The sequence below is a fragment of the Aedes aegypti genome, chromosome 2 (genome assembly GCF_002204515.2).
Source record: "Aedes aegypti strain LVP_AGWG chromosome 2, AaegL5.0 Primary Assembly, whole genome shotgun sequence".
Lineage (NCBI taxonomy): Eukaryota > Metazoa > Arthropoda > Insecta > Diptera > Culicidae > Aedes > Aedes aegypti.
Genome location: NC_035108.1, coordinates 360,911,755 through 360,933,497, shown reverse-complemented (window position 1 = coordinate 360,933,497; position 21,743 = coordinate 360,911,755). Strand labels below are relative to the sequence as shown.

General features: G+C 39.4%; 3 protein-coding genes across 3 annotated transcripts in view; 1 reads left to right on the top strand and 2 right to left on the bottom strand.

Annotated features, from left to right (window-relative positions):
- Positions 1-13: 13 nt before the first annotated feature.
- On the bottom strand, positions 14-9,595 carry LOC5567313 (glucose-fructose oxidoreductase domain-containing protein 1). The gene is made up of 2 exons (XM_001651698.2): positions 8,997-9,595; positions 14-940 (listed from the first exon to the last, which is right to left on the bottom strand). The coding sequence occupies exons 1-2, from the start codon at positions 9,456-9,458 to the stop codon at positions 221-223; spliced, it is 1,182 nt and encodes a 393-aa protein (XP_001651748.1). The 5' UTR covers positions 9,459-9,595; the 3' UTR covers positions 14-220.
- A 3,465-nt stretch (positions 9,596-13,060) lies between these two features.
- LOC5567314 (ubiquitin-fold modifier-conjugating enzyme 1) lies at positions 13,061-13,959 on the top strand. The gene is made up of 4 exons (XM_001651699.2): positions 13,061-13,311; positions 13,374-13,505; positions 13,560-13,727; positions 13,785-13,959. The coding sequence occupies exons 1-4, from the start codon at positions 13,189-13,191 to the stop codon at positions 13,869-13,871; spliced, it is 510 nt and encodes a 169-aa protein (XP_001651749.1). The 5' UTR covers positions 13,061-13,188; the 3' UTR covers positions 13,872-13,959.
- A 610-nt stretch (positions 13,960-14,569) lies between these two features.
- Positions 14,570-21,743, bottom strand: part of LOC5567315 (transmembrane protein 131 homolog) — a 41,824-nt gene continuing 34,650 nt past the window's right edge. Inside the window, exon 4 of the mRNA XM_001651700.2 lies at positions 14,570-16,665. Coding sequence (XP_001651750.1) covers positions 15,346-16,665 — 1,320 coding nt within the window. The 3' untranslated portion in view covers positions 14,570-15,345. The remainder of the gene's footprint in view (positions 16,666-21,743) is intronic.

Genomic DNA, 21,743 nt, shown 5'->3' with positions numbered 1-21,743 from the left:
ATCAAAACTTTTTTTGGAAAGTAAATCGTGTATTCGAATGTGTTTCTTTTTTAAAGCGGTGAATAACAAGATAAAAAATAATTTAGGCACAAAAATGTGAAAAAATAGCTGGTTGTTATAAAAATAGCACGAAGTATATGTTAAAAATACTATGTGATCTCAAAAGCAAAGTAAAATATAAATAGCTAATACTGCCATGTCGTACTGACCCCAACTACATTTAATGGAGGGCAGTGGCAGAAGTCATCCTGGCGGCCGATAGAAATTTCTGGTTCGTAGGAGATTCAGTACAAACATTTACCTTGGTCCAGCATCGGTCCTCGCTAGACTTCCGTACGGCATCCAGAACCGCTTGAACGTAAAGGCCATCTTCAAAGGTAGCAGCAGCTTGAACCGGTTCCTTTATCCAACCAGTAGTCTCTTTATTCGGATGGAAAGCATCGCGCAGTGCACCCACCATTTTGCATAGTCCCTTAACGTAAGGCCTTGGCAGTGTCGTTTCCGAAGTGGAAAATTGCAAATCTTGCACGTCGATGTACAACATTTCCTCCTTAATAACTCCGGTTTCGCCAGTCGTTCGATGACCCACCAAATCACCTCCTCTCACCGTTAGGTGCCCTTCGCCGCCATAGACAGCCACTTCCTGATGGAAAGCATTATTTGAAATGTGACAATTTATATTCACTGTTACCAGAGTTCCACTTTCCAGCTCCATCTGGAATGTGCAAAAGTCTGGAGCTGTAATCTGACGGATTCCATTGATCTGGCCCATATGTTTGATGTAGGTTCGCACCGTTCCATGAACTTTTACAGCTTTCCGTTCCGTTAGAAACTTTACCAAATCTATCACGTGACTTCCCACCAAATTTAGGACTCCGCCACCCATCGTCTCGTCGCACAACCAGTCAAACTTGTTGTGGAACAAAGAACTCATGCGCACCTGAAAGGAGAGGGAACATCAATTCCTACTATTACTGTTTTCACATCAAGTTGGTAAAAACCTATCATATTATATCGAATTCATAATATTTTATCAATAATGAAGGTCATATGTGTAATCTATTGGTCGACAATAATAAATTGTTTTCATTTAATTTCATCTTTGGTAGGGGAGGTGTACCAGTTTTGGCCACCCTAAGGAAAAATATTGTTTGTACATAAATAAAAAGACCGTTGGTTACTCCCTGTCCTTTGGTTCAGAAAGGGGTATGGGCGCGTTCTGCCAACTCGGTCGAGGCAGATTTCTTGTGTGAACAAGTTACAACATGGACGTTCTAAAGTGCCAGAATGAAGTGTTGTGCTTGTGGGGAGCACTTGAAGATGTGATGGAAGGTCATTACTTCGCGTTCGTGCTTTACTCCTGCTTATCTTAAAAGTTATATACAATAACCGACCCTAAGTTTAACTATCGAAATTAACAGTTGCAAATACAATAATCGTTCTGAGTTCACTAACATGTCGTCGCGTTAATTTTATCATAATGATCTTTTATCTACATCCGTCGAACCATTCTGAATGGCCGTTGTGAGAATATCACCAAGAACTTCTCACATGCAATAAAGCTGGATTGTCCTACATTGAAACATTAAGATTTTTGCTCTTTCGGATAAATTTTATGTGGTTCATAATCAGTTTCAGGGATTGTTATCGTGGGAATCCAAAGAGCGAATTTTGTATGACTTCAGTGTAGGCCAATACTGCAATAAAGCATGTTACAATCACTAACATTTCTTCTCTCTTTATCCTTGTTTTCATATCTAACCCGCCATTACAACGAGGAAAAATCCATTGGAGAGGAAAGACATGGCAGCGTATTGGCCAAGAAAAGTTAAGTATCATGTTTTTGTAAATATTCTTATTACTGATTGCAAGGTGAATCAGATTAACTAATTTTTTAACTAATAACAAACTTGTTCCACAGAGCTATTTACAAAACACCACCCAAAATCCCTCCTTTCCCATATCCCTAGGCAAAACACTTCACTACCGCTATATGTATGACTGATTCATGTTCTTTTGGCCTTGCATCATTCATACGTGTATTGGAAGCCAAGAGTAGAAGCAAAACTTAAAGAACCTTCTGGTCAAAGATGTTGCGTTGCCTACTTCCCAAACTCCAAAACCCCTTCGGTGTATTATGGACGGTGTGAGTTTTCAAACTTATGCTGGAGACTTGGCCCCTGACCCCCTTGTACATCAATAAAATAAAATAAAATAAAATAAAATAAAATACATAAATAAAAAGACCGTTGGTTACTGTCAATACATTAAACGAAAGCTTTCAATCCATGCTCAGCAGGAAAAATATAAAAACTAATCAGAAACTTTGTTTTTGTAATAAAAATGGGGGTGGCGAATACTGGAGCACTTGCACCAGTATTCGCCACGATTTTAATTTCGGTTCCTGAAATCGCCACCTACGTTCATTTCTTATGGAGGGTGGCGAATCAGGAACACCATGGCAAAAAATAGGTGTAAAGGAACAAAAATTTTAAGGAAAAAGATTTTTTTCTATTACAATCTGAGAAAATTTTGCGGTTTCCAAGAATGTTTCCGTATCATCTTAAAGCAATTTAGCGAACACTAAACAATTGGCAACCATGTCGTAAAACGGTAAATAATCCAGGGTGGCGAATAACTGGTACATGGCGAATACCGGTACACCTTCCCTTTAATGGAAAAGTTCAGAATTCGTGTCTAAAATCACCCGAATTCCGTATTGGTACACCTATCATAAAACAAACATATAACATTTAAAACTTATCATTATTATTTATTTGCGAGATTTCAACTACAGAATCATTCGCCTTGAGGGAAAATATAAACAGAAAGAAACATGCTTAAACACTATCTAGCAATTTACATTTTTTTTAAGAAAACTAAACTACACTGAGCCAAGAAATATCATAAAAAGTAATAAAAACGTCACATACATTCAGAATATTAGAATTCTTTTTTTTTGTCAGTAGCGATAGAGGTAGTACTGGGACTTTTAATCTGCCCTAAGCTCCTGCCCAACATTTGCTTTTATAAGCCTCTATTACATTCATCACACAAACGTTCCTACACTCAAAAAAACCGCCCCCTGAAAAACAGGTGCATTTGCACATACGTTACTTAATTTTGCGATTTCATTGATTTCATGTGTACTATATACTTATCACATGTTTAACAAATACCTTTAATTTGTGTAATGCATGCATGTCATTTGAGTCACATTTATAGTATGTGCAGACTTTGAACTCGTTCGCATCTCGAACCACACAGTGAAAACAAAGATGGCTACCGAAAAAAGTTTCCGCGAAATCATGCTATACGAATTACAGCTGCCTGCCGAAATTTCGGATACATTTGAAGGTAATTGCCTATAGATTGAAAAACAAACATGGTTTAACATGAAATTTCAACGTTATGTATGTTTTTTAAGGTGCAAACATAGATTTTGATTGTCTTTGGCGAACTTCAAGAGACGAACTGGAAGACGCATTGACGGGTGCCGGATCAGCAGCCAGCTTGGAACATCGATGAAATTTTCCGGCGAATTGTCGAGTGGTGCCAGGAATCTGTAAGTAACCAGTGTCATGGTCTGTACATTACTTATTATTTATGTATATAAGAAACAAATTTGAATCTGATACGCGTTTGTAATAAATTTACATAGATCTGTATAATAAACATGTTGCATCTAACTATTCACCATTGGATTTCCCTTGGAACACCTGGTTAACAATATTTTGTTTTCTGGATCAGTGATGTTTCATTAAATTCATAAACTGTTTCCATCCTTCGCTAATACTCCATTGCTGACTGGTTTGGAAATTGTTCGTGAACTTAATCGAAATATTTCTGATTCAGAATACAAAAATAAATACCGTGTACTTTCAAAGAAAAGAAACTTTTAAAACCACAGCCTGAATTGATGTGAAACGTCAATAAGTACGATTGATGCGACCCTTAAAAAGTATGTGCGTGAAGTATGGAGTCAATTTGAATTCATCATGATCTTAATGAAAACAGTGATTGGAGGTAATCCATTGAGTTCGCACATACTATGCATATGCGAACCCCCATTGCAAAAATCCATGTGGGTTTGCACATGGATCAAATGAGGACTTTATCTTGAGTGTAAGCAATGTTGCTCAAATGGTCACTGTGTACCCTAGCAGCAATCAACCCTTGCCGTAGTTTTGCAGTCTAGTATTCCAGGCTAGTACAAAACTATGAAATGGTTTTGAAATGCTACTTAAGTGATTGAAGTGAAGAACGAAATAGTTTTTATGAAAGGTCCTCATTCCCCATTTCATTTCATCAGTCACTGTCACATAATTACCACACTTTTGTTGTCGTCACTTTTCTTTTACCATTATCACTAATATCACCGATTATCACTCATTAACTTTCGTAATACACATCATATATGTATACGTTCCATTATATCACTTCACTTTCACATCTACAATTTTTTATCAAAATTACATTACACTACTTTCATAATAATTCATTTTTGTTACCATTTACCATCTGTTATCATAACTAAATAATTAAAAAATATAAAACAATGATTTAGCACTACGATCAAGAAAGTTACAGTAGAAAAATAAAATCACTTCGATAAATTTTACTGCACTCGCTGTCATTATGAACTCTTTTATTATGAATGTGTTGAATTCAGAGAAATTATTGCAGAATGTATTACAACCATCATTAAACTAATAGCATAGACAAACAGACGTACCACTGTAGTTTCATATTAGTATTATTATGTATGTGTTTTTAACAAAACTATCACAATCACTTTCAATACAATTTTCAAATATTTTCATCACCACAAATTTCTTCAAATATCGTTATTAGCACCCTCACAATCACTAATTTTAAAATGACGAGTTCAACGCACAGTTCTACAAAACACCCATTTTTATGTTGCATTATAAAACGATTGATCACACGTTAGCTTTGAAACTTAACCACCATTACTGATTAGTACAAAGGATGCTAGAGCTCGTGTAAACGAACTGAAACATCAACAACCAGCACTGGTTTATAAGCAACTACTAAGCCCTGGCGGTCCCTCCGTTCGAAGAGGACCTGATAATATGCCGAAACATATTAACAGATCCTCCGCCTGAACGCAGCCGTTCCATGAAAATCATGAACCGTTAGAGGTGTGCCAAAATATTGGGAAGGTGATATGTTTCACAGACGAATATTATTATGGTGCACCTTCTACTTTGGCACCATCAAACCCTGATGTGATCGTGGCCAGGGTCATCATATTAGAATTCATATCCAAATTATGTGTATGCATTGGTTTTCATGTAGAAAGTACATAACACTCATCAAAATACCTGATTATATTCAATGACCAATACTGTAAATTGTATATGAACAAAGTTCATGTATGTTATCCGATAACAATCATGTGATTTTCAGATATGAAAATTTTGTGGTTAAAGGCAGTGTTTTCAAAATGGCGTATTTGTTTGATGTAATTTTAACAGATTAAGGATTCATTAAAACCGTTTCAGTGTACGGTATAATTAATTTTAAATGGCAACGATTCGGTATATTTAATTTTAAATGGCAACGATACGTAAGTTTACTCTTTACAAAATTATTATGAAATATTATTTTGTTGTTTTGGATCTTAAATTTGCAGAGAGAAAGGACCATCATAAGGAGAACTCATATTATTCGCAAGTCGCATGCGAAGGATCATGGCAGGAAAGAACAGGTTTGGAAACCAAAAGACCAAAATCAAAGAATTTTGGTTTAGATATGCAATGAAATGTATATCAATGATAAATTGAATACTAAATATATAAATATGAACATAATTTACATTTTTGGTATATTCTAGCAAAGCAAATCCTGAAAATGTATCCTTCTATTCATTAAAGAAACAAATGAAAAATATTGAAAAAAAAAACCAATAACTATTATCTTAGTTTCACATGGAATTCATTAACAAAATCCAAAAACTCGCACATGAATTTTTCATGAAAGGTATGTGTTTTATCTGATGAATCTGATTAAAAATTGATTGCGATAGTTTATGTCATAAACTGATGAGGGTTATGTGAAAAGCTAGATGGAAAAAAAAACATATGTGTTATCAGATAAACCTGATATGATTACTGGGTTCAGTATGGTTTGTCTATATTTTACTCGTTGTTGTTGAGGATATTAGTGATGACAAAGTCCCTATTAGCTTCAGATCTTTTTGTGTCGTACTTTCTGCAGTCAGCAAGGATATGCGAAACGGTTGTCTCGACCCTACACGTACTGCAAATGTAGTTTTCCCGAGGGAAAATCGCTCGGTGTGAAATATTGGTGTGTCCAATCCACAGTCCAGTCGCGTGATTGCCTGTCGTATCTGTTCGATTTCCTGTCCTGCCAGAAAATGGTCGTACGTTTTACCCTTCGCAGGAAACTTTGGTATGCGTTCCACCATTTGCTCTCCCAGCTCCATCGAATATATCGCATCGCTATAGCTTTTTGACATCCGATACTGGAAACGGAATTTTAGGGACGGGGTCATTCGCCTTCTCATTACACGGAAAAAATGAAAAACCCATATTTTAGTATTTTTTAATTAGATAGAAAGCTTTTAATTAACTTCATTATGGTGCCTCTAAAACCCCATGAAGTTAGGGTGGTCATTATTGGGTATCTCCAATAATGACCACCCTAACCGAGTCGTAGCCTTTGGATAGATCCAATAGTGTAGCTTCGCAGTGTTCTCCAGATTCCAGAGGCTCGTAGGGTAAAAGCATCGGTTTTGGCCAGCCTAAGAGAAAATGTAAATAAAAATTAAATGGGAAGCCGTATTCATACTACAAATATGTCAAATGCAAGCTTTCAATCCATTTTATGTATATACAATATCAAAACTGAGCTAAAGCCATGTTTTCGCTTCAAAAATCCCGTTGGTCAATATAGGCAATCGGAACCAGTTTCGGCCAGAGATTTAGCTTCGGTTTCTAAATTGGCCAATTGCATTTATTTCTCATGAGAGTGGCCAAATTATGAGTGCCCTGGCCAAATTAGGTGTATGGGAGTTAAAATTATAAGGAAAATGAATTGTTTTTCTTGTGTTTTGAATCAATTTGGATGAGTAAATGAATGTAGCTCTATCATATGAATGTGATCTATTGAACACAAAAGGTTTCATGCTGATTGGCTATGTAAAACGGTGTATAATCCACTATGGCTACAACTGGCGTATGACCAAAACCGGTGTTTCTACCCTATATGGTGTTTTCAAAATCCGCAAGGTAGCTATCAATTCCTTTCCCGTTTCTAAATGCATATTGCCGCCTGTTCAGTCGCTTTTCTCGCTCTAGTTGAGTGATAAGCCTACAATAAACCATGCGTTCTACTAGTTTTCCCAAAAAAAAAACTGAGTAAGAGAAGTTTCGTAGCGGTAAACAGCGAACAGTTCAGAAATTTTTTGATGATTTTCGACTTTTTTGTTGTTGACTTGTACTGGGGTGTGTCGCAGGTTCCGTTGGCCTCAGTGGGAATTGATCTTTCTTATTCTATTCCAAGATTGATCATTTGCCTCTCGAAAGCTTTTTCTGACTGAATTACTGGCCATTTGAAAGTCTTCTACCGTTCTTTTTTTCCTGGGGGTCATTCTATGGGGTGCGCTTCAGTTCTCGAAGTGTTTTCCTACGTTTCTTAACGGCATCGTCGACGTCATTGTTCCAACAAGGCGCTGATTTACGACCAGGCGTGTCGCTAGTACGTGGTATTGACCTTTCAGCTGCATTCCAAGTTCTTCCACAGAAATGACTTGTTGGGTTGGTGTAGATTCTTCGACGATTTTTAAAGGCTTGCCGGTCCGCCTCTGTGTACTTCCACCGGAGCCTAAGGGTTATTTTTGGTGTTTGAATAGCGCTTGCGGTGATTATATGTCTCCATTAACGCATTGCAACTAACAGAAAAAAAACTGCTTGGAAATCCACTGATCGGTTTTCAGTTTCCAAAGATCTTGTACTTAATATGTTATTTTATGAACTTTGATTATATAAACAGGAAGTGGATGCAGTACATCGTCTAAAATGAGAACGATTATAAACGCATGGATATTCATAAAGCTGTAAGTTCACATTTACCCTTGAAAACAAAACTCTAAAAACATCTTTCTTCTGGTTTGCGGCCAGCGCGAGGTTTCAGGAAACAAACGCTACAACCACAACCACAACTGGCCCACACCCGGAGGCAAGCGGTATTTTCGGCCAGACAGCAGGTCGACAACGAAAACTACAAACCTGATTGCTGAAAATGACGCCACAAAAACGGATTCCGTTGATCGTTGATTTAGCAGTAGAAATCTTGTTCAGATTTGAAGTCATACTAATATTCAAATACACTTTAGTCCACAATATATAAAACGTTTCAAGGAGAACTTAATATTTTTGTTTCTTTTTCTTATTAGATTATTAGAGAAGGCTAAACAAAACAAAACAGTTTAAAAGCGCAACAAAACAAAACAGTTGAACGCACATAAAATATAAATGGAAGATCATATGAATTAAACTGCATCTACCAGTGGCGATTTCCTAACCTCGAATCTACCTGTTCCACGATTAGAAATTCTTGAATTTCAGCAACAAATTTGCATGTAATGAGTAGAGATTTGTCGGAAAGGACGATTTCAATAATTAACTTTTAGATTTATAATCTCAATTTGCCGAAAAAGTCATTTTTAGAGTCGTAGAACAGGTAGAAAGTGAGGTTACGAGTCGCCGCTGGCATCTACCCTTATCTTGTAGTTGCATTGTACATAAAAAGTAAGGGTAACAGATTCCCTGGTTCTATCTGCAATACCAATATAATTTATGTGCAAAGCTTGATTGCAAAAATTTATGTGTGCAGCACATAAAAACTAGAGTGGGATTATTCTCAGTGTATATAATTTGAAAGTGTTTCATCAACTTGATTTGAAAACAGTACCCTGTACGAATAAGAGTTTCAGTCACTGTACCAACCTTAACGTCGATCAACGACAGCTCCTCCGGTGGTCCCAAATATCCCTCCTGGATGGCTTTCTTCATGTGCCCAATGGCTGGCAAGAAACGCAACGAGTGATTCACGATGGAAATCAACGACGGATAATACTGGCAAGCGCGGACCATTTTGAGGGCGTCCGTTTGAAAGAGGCTCATCGGCTTATCACAGACCACATGCTTCCCGATCCCGAGGGCCTTGACCGAGATCTGCGAGTGCAGGTACGGAGGGCAAGTGATGAACACCATATCGACATCCTTCCGCAGCAACACGTCGTCAATTTTGCTGGTGAAGAACGGAATCGCCAATTCTAGGGCAGCTTCCTCCGCTTCTCGCAAAGTGCGTCCCCAGATGGCGGCAATGTTGAAACCCTTGTCGCGGAGGATCGGCACCAGCACCCGGGTTATCTCACCGGTACCGAACATTCCGATACCCGGAAGCATGGCGACAGCGGATATACAACTTATACAACACTGAATTTCCACTAGTTTTCACGAGTTTTTGTCCAAAAGTAACGGGAATGTAAAAAAACAGCAACAAACTGCGGAAGATTTCGTGTGAGATAAGAAAGACACGAGCAAAACAAAATATATAATGAGGATCTGGCTATGAGGTCAACAGAAGATCTGTCGCGTAACATTACGAACGTGCCAAATCGCAGATCGGTAAATCTGAGAAAATACGCGATGCGACAAAAAAAATATGAGCTAATTTGCAGCTGAATCCAAATTTACACACCAAATTTTTATTGCTGGCCGCCAGCAAAATTTTGCTGATTTTTTTTGTGCTGTAATTTCAGCAATTCATCCAGCAAAATATAATGCTGATCGTTCAGCAAATTGAATTGCCAGAAATGTGACAGCTCTTTTGCTGATCGTTCAGCAATGCGTAAACCCGTTTGCTGGTTAACCAGTAATGAAATAATTTTCAGTTGCTTGTGAATTCGATTAGTAAATGAAATGTTAAATGATTCCACGTTAAATTAAAAACTTTATTGTGCCACATGTTTCGCTTATAACATAAATTACATTGTATCATTTTATTTGCCATTAAGCGCTTCACTAAGAAAAATCTGCCCGTTTTCAGGTTCATCGAGCAGGCGATAACTTTTTGCGTTATTCAGTGGCAATTTGATTTATCTTCCGGCTTGTCGATAAACTTTTTTTTATAACAATGTCTGAAAATAAAAACAAATTTATCCGGTATCTTTATTTTGAAATATTTTTGATACTTACAAACGATCGTTGTTAATTGGAAGACCGAGTGAGAAGAAAAAACTACAAGTGTTTGACAGATGTCTTGCTGATTGATTCAGTAAACTATTAGTTTGCTGAAAATGCAGCAAACAAAGTTTACTTTACTGAATTACCAGCAAAATATGAATTGCTGAAATCATTCCAGCATTTCATTTTGCTGGAAGGCTAACTTAAAATTTGGTGTGTACAATAGTAATTTAAGGTTGGTTTGCTACTGACAAGAAAAGGACTCGCCTATCTCGATGCGTGGGAAATTTCTTCCAAGAAATGCTCCATAAAATCACATTTTTCTGATCGCAGTACGCAGTTGAGAAGAAATGTCATTTCAAATGGGACTCTCTGTAGGAAATTTCTTGACCCATTCTTTCAAGAAATTTCTTTACTTTTCTTGAGCAAAATAGCATACTTAGCTTTAAGCCTGATTTGCTGCTGAACAGGAATCGCTAAAGAAATTTTTAGTCGATTCCTTGCAGAAAATTTCTACAGCAACTCCCATTTGAACTGACAGTTCTTTTCAACTACGTACTGCGATCAGAAAAAAGCGCATTCTTGATCGATTCCTTGCAGAAATTTCCCATGCATCAAGATAGGCCGAGAAATTACTTGTCAGCAGCGAATCAGGCTTTAGGCCTGATTTGCTGATGAAAAGCAATCGTTCAAGAAATTTTTTCGCCGATTCCTTGCAGAAATTTTCTACATCGACTCCCGTTTCAACTACCCAACATTGATTCAAAATGGCGTCCAGTGTTTTTGTTTTGGATGTTTATTGGATAAGCCTGATTTGCTGCTGACAAGTAATTTCTCGGCCTATCTTGATGCATGGGAAATTTCTGCAAGGAATCGATCAAGAATGCGCTTTTTTTCTGATCGCAGTACGCAGTTGAAAAGAACTGTCAGTTCAAATTGGAGTCGCTTTAGAAAATTCCTGCAAGAAATTTCTTTAGCGATTCCTTTTCAGTAGCAAATCAGGCTATAGGAGACATCAATGATACCTCACTGATGCGTAAAACATTCAAGAAAATGCTGAAAAGAGGACAAAAGTCATCAAATACGACGATTCAACGCAGTATATTTAATTGCCAGAAACTAGCACGAGCAGCAAATGGGCCAAATACTCGAAAATCAGGAGCAAGTTAGAGCAAACCACCCAGAAAGTGGGTACCAAAACGCGATGTGCCAAAAACTATGTGAGGAAGCATAAAAAGGAATGAACAGCCGTGTCAGTCCTCGGCTATTGAAGTCTCCGTTGAGAGTTAAACAATTTCAATTTAGAGTTTGTTTACAAATTTCATAACACTGAAGGGGGTGGGTGGGTGTCATCCAAATTTTACAGCTCATACAAAATTTGTAAAATATTCATACAAAAAGTGTATCGAGGAGGTGCCCCGGATAAAAAATACAATACAAAAATAATATAGCGTATTGTAACAGTACCATTCAAAACATTGGAAATACAATATTGTATACTGTAAAATGACAATACAATTACAGTACAATATATTACTATGAACAGTTCACTGTATGGTATATGATATTTTTCCAATATAATGTATGGGTTGTTAAGTATCGTAACAATACAAATATAGAGATTTTCTCATACACACATTTTGAAAATACAATACGATATATTGTTCATGTATCGTCTTGATTAGCAATTTGTGTATTGTTGTACAATACAAAAACAATTCAACGAACTGTATTTCATTTGGTAGTGAAAAGTATAGAATTTGTATTTTGTATCGATTGCCTTCCAACTTACTGGACATTCGTGCCAACAGTAGCAAAAGAATTTTAACTCCTATAGCCTGATTCGCTGCTGGCAAGTAATTTCTTGGTCTATCTTGATGCATGGAAAATTCCTGCCTAGAATCGATCAAGGCAGCCTTTTTTTCTGATCGTAGTACGCAGTTGAAAAGAGATGTCAGTTCAAACGGGAGTCGCTGTAGAAAATTTCTGCAAGAAATCGGCGAGAAATTTCTTTAGCGATTCCTGTTCAGCAGCAAATCATGCTTATAGAAGTAAAGATATTTATCATGGTGGCATTCGTCGTCACAGCCAATGTCAAGTGGCTTCTACAAAACTATTTATTTTCACTTTTTGAATATTTTTCACCTAACATTTCTTGCTTTCTGAACTTGTTTTGTTTACTTCTTTCAACCAAGCTACACAGAAAAAAGCAACGGTTGTTTTACACGGAAATAGGAATTTGACCAAAATTGTAAGGTATAAAACCAATAAAAAACAACACAGTGTACTGTTACAATATATTATATTGTTTTTGAATTGTATAACAAGAATAACAAGAATAATGCTGCTTCGACATTCAATTACAATACGCTGTATTGTATCCAATAAGCTATATTGTACGTTAATGGTTTATTCCATTCACGGAATGGTACGTTTTTATCCGGGTGGGTGGGTGTTGAAAATAACTATTTTTGGCGTTCTGAAATTTGTGAATTTAACTCTTAGGTAAACTCGAAAGAACCCAAATTTGGACTATTCAACGGAAATTCGACGCTTGGTCGATGCGTCTCTGTCTGTTTTTTGACAACATTTTCTGTTGCGAGAGACCCAACCTTGGACCCAACTGTGTGTAAAAACTAAAATTTGAGTTGAAAAACTTATTAAATATTTTGTTTTTAATTAATCAATTAATTTTTTTTGGGAAGTCTGATCTCTCCGTGTTTGCCAATTAGGTCAACAGCGAACTTCGGCTAACTTCGGCTTCAGTGATACATTTTCGTCTCTCCTTTTCATTACCATTCGCATTTCCTGACACGTTGGAGAATAAGCTGTCAAACACGTCAAACAGCCAAAACATTCAGATTGCCTTTCAATACAGGCAGCCTTCGCAGCATATTTTCCTGGAAAAGTTAGTGAGTTTAGTGAGAATTTTAAGCTACAACATTCAACCATGGTAGACGAAAGCACCAGAAAAACGCTGAGCAGCATTCCACTCCTGCAAACAAAAGCAGGCCCTCGGGACAAGGAGCTCTGGGTCCAGCGACTGAAAGAAGAGTACCAAGCACTGATCAAGGTGGGTTTGAGATCGGATTTAGTTCGTTGAAATTAGAAAGTATGAAACTCGTTCCTCGGCAGTACGTGCAAAACAATAAATCGTCCGATTCGGATTGGTTCCGGCTGGAGTCGAACAAGGAGGGCACCAAGTGGTTCGGCAAGTGTTGGTACGTCCACAACCTGCTCAAGTACGAATTCGACGTCGAGTTTGACGTGAGTATAGATTTAAAGGGGTTTTGATTTTCTGTTAACTAAAATTGATTATAGATTCCAGTGACCTATCCAGCGACGGCGCCGGAAATTGCACTACCGGAACTAGATGGCAAAACCGCTAAGATGTATCGAGGTGGGAAAATCTGCCTAACGGACCATTTTAAACCGCTGTGGTCACGGAATGTGCCCAAATTTGGAATAGCACATGCAATGGCCCTTGGGGTGAGTATTTTGGGGTTCATAAATAACATGGGGTTTAAATTTTTGCTTTGATTTTAGCTCGCACCTTGGCTGGCGGTTGAAATACCGGATTTGATAGAGAAAGGAGTTGTCGCTTACAAGGAAAAGGGAGAAACTTCCAGTTAAATATGACGTTATTATGTGTTTTGCGATGCTGTATTTTTTTGTTCAAAATGCGTATGCTGAAAAGAATGTACTCATGTTTTGCCCAAAATGTGTTTTTTTTTGTTTATCAAAGATATCACTGGCCAGCAATTCTAATGCTATGCCATTGAGCATCAGCATGAGCAAGATTGACCGTCCGCAGTTGCTACTCCGTTATTGCAACAACAGCTGTACTTACACAGGGAACCAACAGATGCTACTCAGGATCAGTATAGCATCTTCAATGTGTAAGTACTGGTGCTCTCATTATTATAACAAACAATACAGGCGCCGGCTGCGCCCGAATGCAGGTCAATTTGGGAATGGGAGGGAAATGTTGACGTGTTACTTGCTTTATGGAAGCCGAGGAGTCACGGAATGAGAAAGGACTCGTTTTGGTAAACGATAAAGATATAATTTTAAATTAATACGTGAACATATAAACGGATGATCGATACCGATAATGCCATTACTATGCGAACCGGACAGGATCCGAATTCCGTCGCTCGCCCACAAAGGACAACGGATTCAACGGATCAAACACTACTGACTCCAGCAATTCTAATGTTATGCCATTGCACATAAACTAAATGCCGTAAGACTTTTTAAACAAATCAAACCATTTGAGTCGCCCTCCATAAGTTCGAAGAATTTTCGCCCATAAATTGAAACAACTGTCGTTTCTTTTGTCCAAATTGGTTTGGTTTTTTATTATTCTTGCTCGAGTATCCAATCGTCATCATCAGCGTAAGATCCATTGGCGTATGGGTGTCATCATCATCATTTCAAGACTTTACTGTGTGCAGTAGGTATTCCGAGTTCATATCCCATGAGAAATAACTCGAAATTCGCAATACAGTGACAGAACCGCGTTCGAAACCAGGTTCGATTGTTCTTCAGTTACAATTCATTTACACATTGTTAATTTTAGTATCTCTTTTCCTTTAGGATATTATAAGTATTGAATATTTTTTGTTTAAATGTACGACTTCCAATTTAAACGTTGCTTGTTTATTTCGAAGTTTTCAAATTCAATAATTTTGCCTGATGGTTGCAAATTCTGCCTCGACGTTCGATCTGTTCCACGGCAATATTACCTACTCTCTGGTAGGATAAATGGAACAGAAGCTTTCAGTAACCGAAGAAAAAAAAAAAACAAATGAACCTAGGTGCATTGTTAGTAGTGTAATCTAGGAAAAAGAAAAAAACTAAAATAAAATTAGTAGAAACATTTCAAACTGAACGTAGAAAGATTAGTTACAAAGGATAGCTTTGTGGTTTAATCACAGCGCGTTCAAACTGACAAAAATAAGTTCTAATTCAAAACCTTCTGAGTATCTACGGTTGCAGTAAAAACTAGTTCAAGGAATAAAAAATAAAAGTAAAACGTAAATCAGCAGTGTTGTTACATTCTTTGTTCATTCGAAAACAGAGTTTGAATCTGTTTTGGTTCGATTTACTGCTTCTCGTTCCATACATCGCTTCCGGAGTTGGCCGGAGCCCAAATCGAGCTCAAGCGGAACGGATCGTATGCCGGAACGGATGACGTGTTTGCATTGGCGTTAACTGAATCCTGTTGCTGTTGTTGTTGCTGCTGTTGCTGGTGCAGAACATTCAGTTGATGAGCTTGCGTTTGAGCCACCAGAGAAGGGTTTGGTGTGGGCTTTACCGGAGAAAATCCTGGAGGCGCACGAAGGGGCATTTGGGGTGGTCGCGATGGTGCACCTGTGTTGAGCCAGCTGTTGGTCAAACGTGAATTCATATGCATTCCAGAGACAGCCGGGTTCGATTGCTGGTGGAGATGACCAGCCTGGGAGAAGACTGCGGGAGAAGTCCAAGGGGAATTCCAGTTCATCATTGATGCCGAGTTCGATTCCTCATGCTTTTGTAGCATTTGCCATAAGATGTTGTTGGCATCCCAGTCGCGTTGATTCAGCATTATCTGGCTCGGGTCTCCGACTGAATCAATCCCTCCAGAAGCACTCAAACCATGGCCATTGTTATTCAGTGTTCCGAATGCCGATTGTGTTTGAAGATCTCGTCTGTTTGCATGGAAATTATCGCCATTACTGCTAGGATTATAGTTTGCAAAGGCTTGTGAGAAATAACTATCCGAACTAGTCAGATCGTTGCTCATAGAAACAGCTGTGGGTCGTTGAATCACATTTCCAAATGGTTCCCAGCACTTTGGCGTAGCCGATGGAGATTTCTTCGTTGTTCCAATTGGACCCAGCTCAGAACCAACGCCTGTGTTGGAATTTTTCTCCATCGAAACGAAATTGTCGTCCTTGGCTTTTCCGAATAGTGTGGCTGCTACCTTCGAAGCCTCACCTTGGAGTTGATCCGACACGAGAGGAGATGTCACGGCATTTGACATAGAACCTACGCCAAAGTTCTTCCCCATATTCATACTGTTAGCCATCAGTTCGAAGTTTAGCATTTTAGAAGCACTCAAACCACTGCCACTACTTGTGCTAGGTTTGTCCACATTGCTGGCAGCTTGAGCCACCACATCGCTGAAGCGAGCCCGGTTCTCGCCCCAAACATTGGGGGGTGTTGGGATTTGACTGTTACCGGACGGGATGTTGCTACTGGTAAGGAAAAAGCTGGCGCCTGATCCATTGCCGTTGCCACCGGATTTGCCACCAAAATTCGGCGAGGAAAACTGCAACGCTTGAGCCTTGTGTAGGGTCTTGGAGCCTTTCTTATTGCCGCCGTTTGATTTGCGCTCGCGGCCTGGTGTCTTCCCGAACTTCTTGGACTGTGACGAATCGTTCTGGAAAGATAGAAATGTGGTGTCAGAAATCGATACAGACCGTTATCAGGAAAAATCTTAATCAAATATGTGCTCAACAGTCGCGCAACTGCATGTCTGGACAAAACAGAAAAAAACGTAGGTCGGTCTCGTGTATTTTTTATGGCCTAAGTATAAAAACATTGAAACTGAGGTACACGGTTTAACATTATACACGCAAATGTATCATCACACAGCCAATTCAGATTACTGACCCCAGTAACATTTTACTGGGGTTTAGAACTACGGGTTTTTCGGTAAGTTTTACCGAAAAAACCCAGTAAACTAGAATATGTTTTAATTGATGGAAAATACTGACTTAGTCAGTAAAATTGTAGAGCGTTTTGACTGGCTTTCCAGTTTCCATGGTTCATGCTTTACTTCTCCGGATACTGTTTTTTCAGACATCAATACAAATCAAAACCCAATCGACATGAACATGGACATCGACATGCATTTTTTGTGCGAATAAACATCTACAGTATGCTCATATCTCAGTGGAAGTATTCGAAAAATGTGTGACAAAATCATTATTTGGTTGGTTGGTCTTGCAAGAACCTTGTCAGGAATCTCTAAGTCTCCTAGAAATATTTCATGGATCTTTATCGTTAACTATCTCTACCAACTCACCAAAAGTTAATCATGATGCAAAGAACAAGTTGATAGGACATCTCCTGGATTCAGTTTTTCCTGCACCTCCATCCATAGAGCTTGAAATTGAAACGAACCGGTATTCATATGTTTGAAATGGTACATACTTTCCCGGTATGTTCTCGACATTCCCGGGGTAATATGACCATCCGGCCAGCGCCACCTCTACATTGTCGCCGTATACCTGCCATCGAATTCAATCCCGGAGCTGTACGCTGATTAGATTACTGACCTATCATCAGAGACTGATATCGTCTTATCCATTGGCGACTTCAATCTCTCCCATTTGGTGTGGCAACAAGACGACGACTTAAATGGTCAAATACCGATAAATGTTTCGACCGAAAGCGAACAAACTTTAACAGACTCATTGTTTGCAACTGGATTCCGTCAAATTAACAATATCGTGAACGAGAATGGTAGATTGCTTGACCTTGCATTCGTAAACCTACCGGAGTTTCTCGATTTGGCGCTTCCCTCTCTACCATTACTACCGATCGACAATCACTATGCACCATTTGTCCTGTTGCACAATGGAAGCGATGGACCGCCAAACATGCATGCCGATCGCAGCACGAGCATAAGTTTTAGCTTCAAGGCGAAGTAGGCTGTCATTGAAATTTGTACGCGCCGTTGATGATTGTTGTTAATTCATTTCAAGATTTAGAATCAAAGAAAATCAGTTGGTTTTGCACTGACACCCCGTAAAAGTTGTTATCGGGGATGCCAACGCTCAGGTCGGAGGAGAGGATTTTTTCCGCCCAATAATTAATACGGAAAGCCTTCACTCCGCAGCTAGAGGGATGGCCATCAGCAACACCTACTTTGCACACAAAGACATCCCTGGATGCACCCAAATGGTAAGCTCTGCAACCAAATAGACCACGTTTTGGTGGACGGCAGGCATTTCTCGGATGTCATCGATGTGAGGACCTTTAGAGGCCCAAACATCGACTCTAATAATTATCTCGTTGTTATTCTACCGTGGCGAACACAAGAACACAGCGACCGTTGCGTTTCAATATCCAACGCTTATCAATAGAAGGTGTAGCAGACAAATACCGCCAGAAGCTTGATGAGCGGATAAGGGGATACAACGTAGGCGACAACCTCAACAGGTGAGTGGATGCGTTTTTGAATTCGTTCCACGTTTCGTTTCGGTTTCGCATTTTTCTCAATTCAGCCGATGAAGCTACGAAAAGTCTGATGGTACTATGCCACTGTGAAAAATTATAGTAGATGGAGGATGTTCTAGTATAGATTTTAATATGTGAGTGTTAGTATTGCGATTACACCCGATAGGCAGTGTTTTGTGTTGCGTGTCCCCTTTTTCAAGGTCGAGTTTTCGCGATAGGGGCAGCAATTTGGCGGATGATGCGCCAATCGTGTTAAAGTGTATCTTGTAATGTAGACTATTCTGTTTAAAATGTGTAGAGCTCCCAGCCGAACTTTTCAAGCACGGTAGTGAGCAGCTGTACGAAATACTGCACCGTACTCTGTTAAGGATATGGGAGGAAGAAGAATTGCCTGCTAGCTGGCTGGAGGGCCTCATTTGCCCTCTGTATAAGAAGGGACACATATTGGAGTGCGCCAATTACCGAGGAATAACGCTCCTCAATTCGGCGTACAAAATCTGTCGCGTGTTCTGTTCAACAGATTGAGACCGCTGGAGGAGTCCTTCGTCGGTGAATATCAAGCTGGTTTTCGTGAGGGCCGATCAACGACGTATCAAAAGTTTACCTTGCGACAAATCTTCGATAAGTTCCGGGAATACAACTTGCTGACTTACCATCTGTTCATTGATTTCAAGGCGGCGTAAAGGAAAATGAGTTATTCAAGATAATGGTAGAACACGGTTTTCCGACGAAACTGATTAGACTGATTCGTGCAACATTGGATGGAATCCAATCAGATGGATCGAAATCAAGTGTGCGGGTTGCGGATGAGACTTCAACCTCCTTCGTAACCTTAGATGGATTGAAGCAATGAGATGTGCTTTCGAACCTTTTGTTCAACATTGCTCTCGAAGGAGCTATTAGGAGAGCGGGCGTGCAAAGAAGCGGTACCATCGTCACCCGGTCGCATATGCTCCTGGGTTTTGCGGACGATATCGATATAAACGGAATTGATCGTCGAGCCGTAGAAGAGGCATTCGTGCCTTTTAAAAGGGAGACAGCGAGGATTGGACTTACCGTCAACACCAGCAAAATAAAGAACATGATCGCTGGTAGACAGCGTGATTCCAATCGTCGTTGGTAGTGAAGTGGTGCTACGTGGTGAAAAATTTGAAGCAATGGAAAAATTTGTGTATCTTGGTACTTTAGTGACGTGCGGTAGTAATGTTACCCGCGAGGTGAAAAGGCGTCTTGCAGCTGCGAACAGGGATTTTTTACGGGCTCCGTAACCAGCTTAAGTCCCGTAGCATGCAGACGAAAACAAAATTCGCGCTATATAGGACACTAATCCTTCCGGTTCTTCTATACGGCCATGAATCCTGGACGTTAAAAGAGGTCGACCGGAAAGCGTTTGGAGTTTTTGAGCGTAAAGTGCTGCGAACGATACTCGGCGGTAAACAAGAAAATGGCGGCGTCGCATGAATCATGAGTTAGAGATGGGCAAATTGGTCCAATTTTGGGAGTGACTCGTGGGTGACTCACTCACAAAAGTGAATCGACTATTTTGATCGATTCAGTGACTCATTTAAAAAAAAATCAAAAATAAGTAAAACATAAACAAACAAACATAACGTCACATTTTCTGAATGATGTCGTTTTTATGTATGGAGCAACTCCAAAATATTTATACATGTCTTGTATTCTTGATTATTATAAATCCAACTCAAAAATGTTATACAGGTTATTTTTCTAACTCCCTTCCGAATATTGCAGGGCTAGAGAATCGCGACTCTTTTGAAAAGAATCGTGATTCGTTCACTCATTTTTGAGAGTCGACTCTTTTGAACGATTCACGAGTGAGTCGCCCATCTCTATCATGAGTTGTACCAAGTATATAAAGAAAAGGATATTATTATTTGTCTTTGTTATCATGCTCATAAAACACGGCAGGCTGCGTGGGGCTGGTCACGTGGTACGAATGCCGGAAGAACGGCAAGCAAAAATAATATTCAGTAGAGAACCCGGATGAGGCCGTCAGCTTCGTGGTAGGTCGCGCACACGTTGGCTTTTTGCAGTTGAAGAGAATTTAAGAGCACTTAACGTTCAGGGCGACTGGAAGCGATTGGCTAAGGACCGAGTCCAGTGGAGAAGAATTATCCATTCGGCGTAGATTCAACGTAGCGGATTGTAGCCCATCAAGTATCAAGTAAGTACTCTACTGTATAATATGAACATAGATGAAATGGTGTCAACTTTTTATGTGAAGCTCCACGACGTTTTCAATGAACATGTTCTCAAGAGAATCAACAAAACCAGATCAGTTTTCAACAAACCCTGATGGACTCCAGAGCTTCGGAATCTTCGAAACAACGTGGGAAAGGCACGGAAACGATTTTCAAATCCAGGTCTGCATCGGACAGATGTTCACTCTACGAAATTGAGTCAGCATACAAAGCGGTACTCCAAACGACTTATGAAAACTATTTGACGAACATTCAATCCAACGTTAATCAGGATCCATCGCGCTTCTGGGATTTCGTCACGAAACTAAAATCAAATAACCGCATTCCAGAGAATGTCAAATTCAATGGACTTGTGGCTTGGAAACTGCCGATTTGTTCCCTGCGTTTTTCGAGAATGTTTTCAGCAAAGCGTCTCCCGTTCAACGCCAAAACACGTTTGCACATTTACAGACGCACAATGTTTCACTTCCTGTACTCCAGCTTTCACCTGACGAAATCTTGGAAGTTTTACTAGATTTGGATGTCAAAAAAGGATCAGGACCAGACGGCGTTCCTCCACTGGTCCCCAAAAATTGCGCCTCTGTACTTGCTGTACCAATTAATCGTATCTTCAACCGTTCGCTTCAAGAAAGAGTATTTCCGGTAGCATGGAAAATCGCATACACTATTCCAATATACAAATCCGGCAACTGTAACAATGTTGCAAATTATCGTGGCATTTCCATACTTTGCTGTCTCTCTAAAGGAAAAACAGATTTACAAAGCACTGTACAACGCGGCACTCCCGATCATTTCTGAAAATCAGCATAATTTTATGAAAAATCCATCGACAGTTACCAATCTCATGCGTTACGTTTCGATGGTGTCTCGTGAAGTTGCAGCGAAGCACCAGGTTGACGCCATATATGTAGACCTTGCGAAGGCTTTCGATACCGTGCCACATGTCCTTGCTATCGACTAAATGAAGCACCTAGGGTTTCCAGATTGGGCGACAGAATGGCTACGCTCGTACCTGACTGATCGCAAAGCACTTGGGGTGGTGAACTTAGCT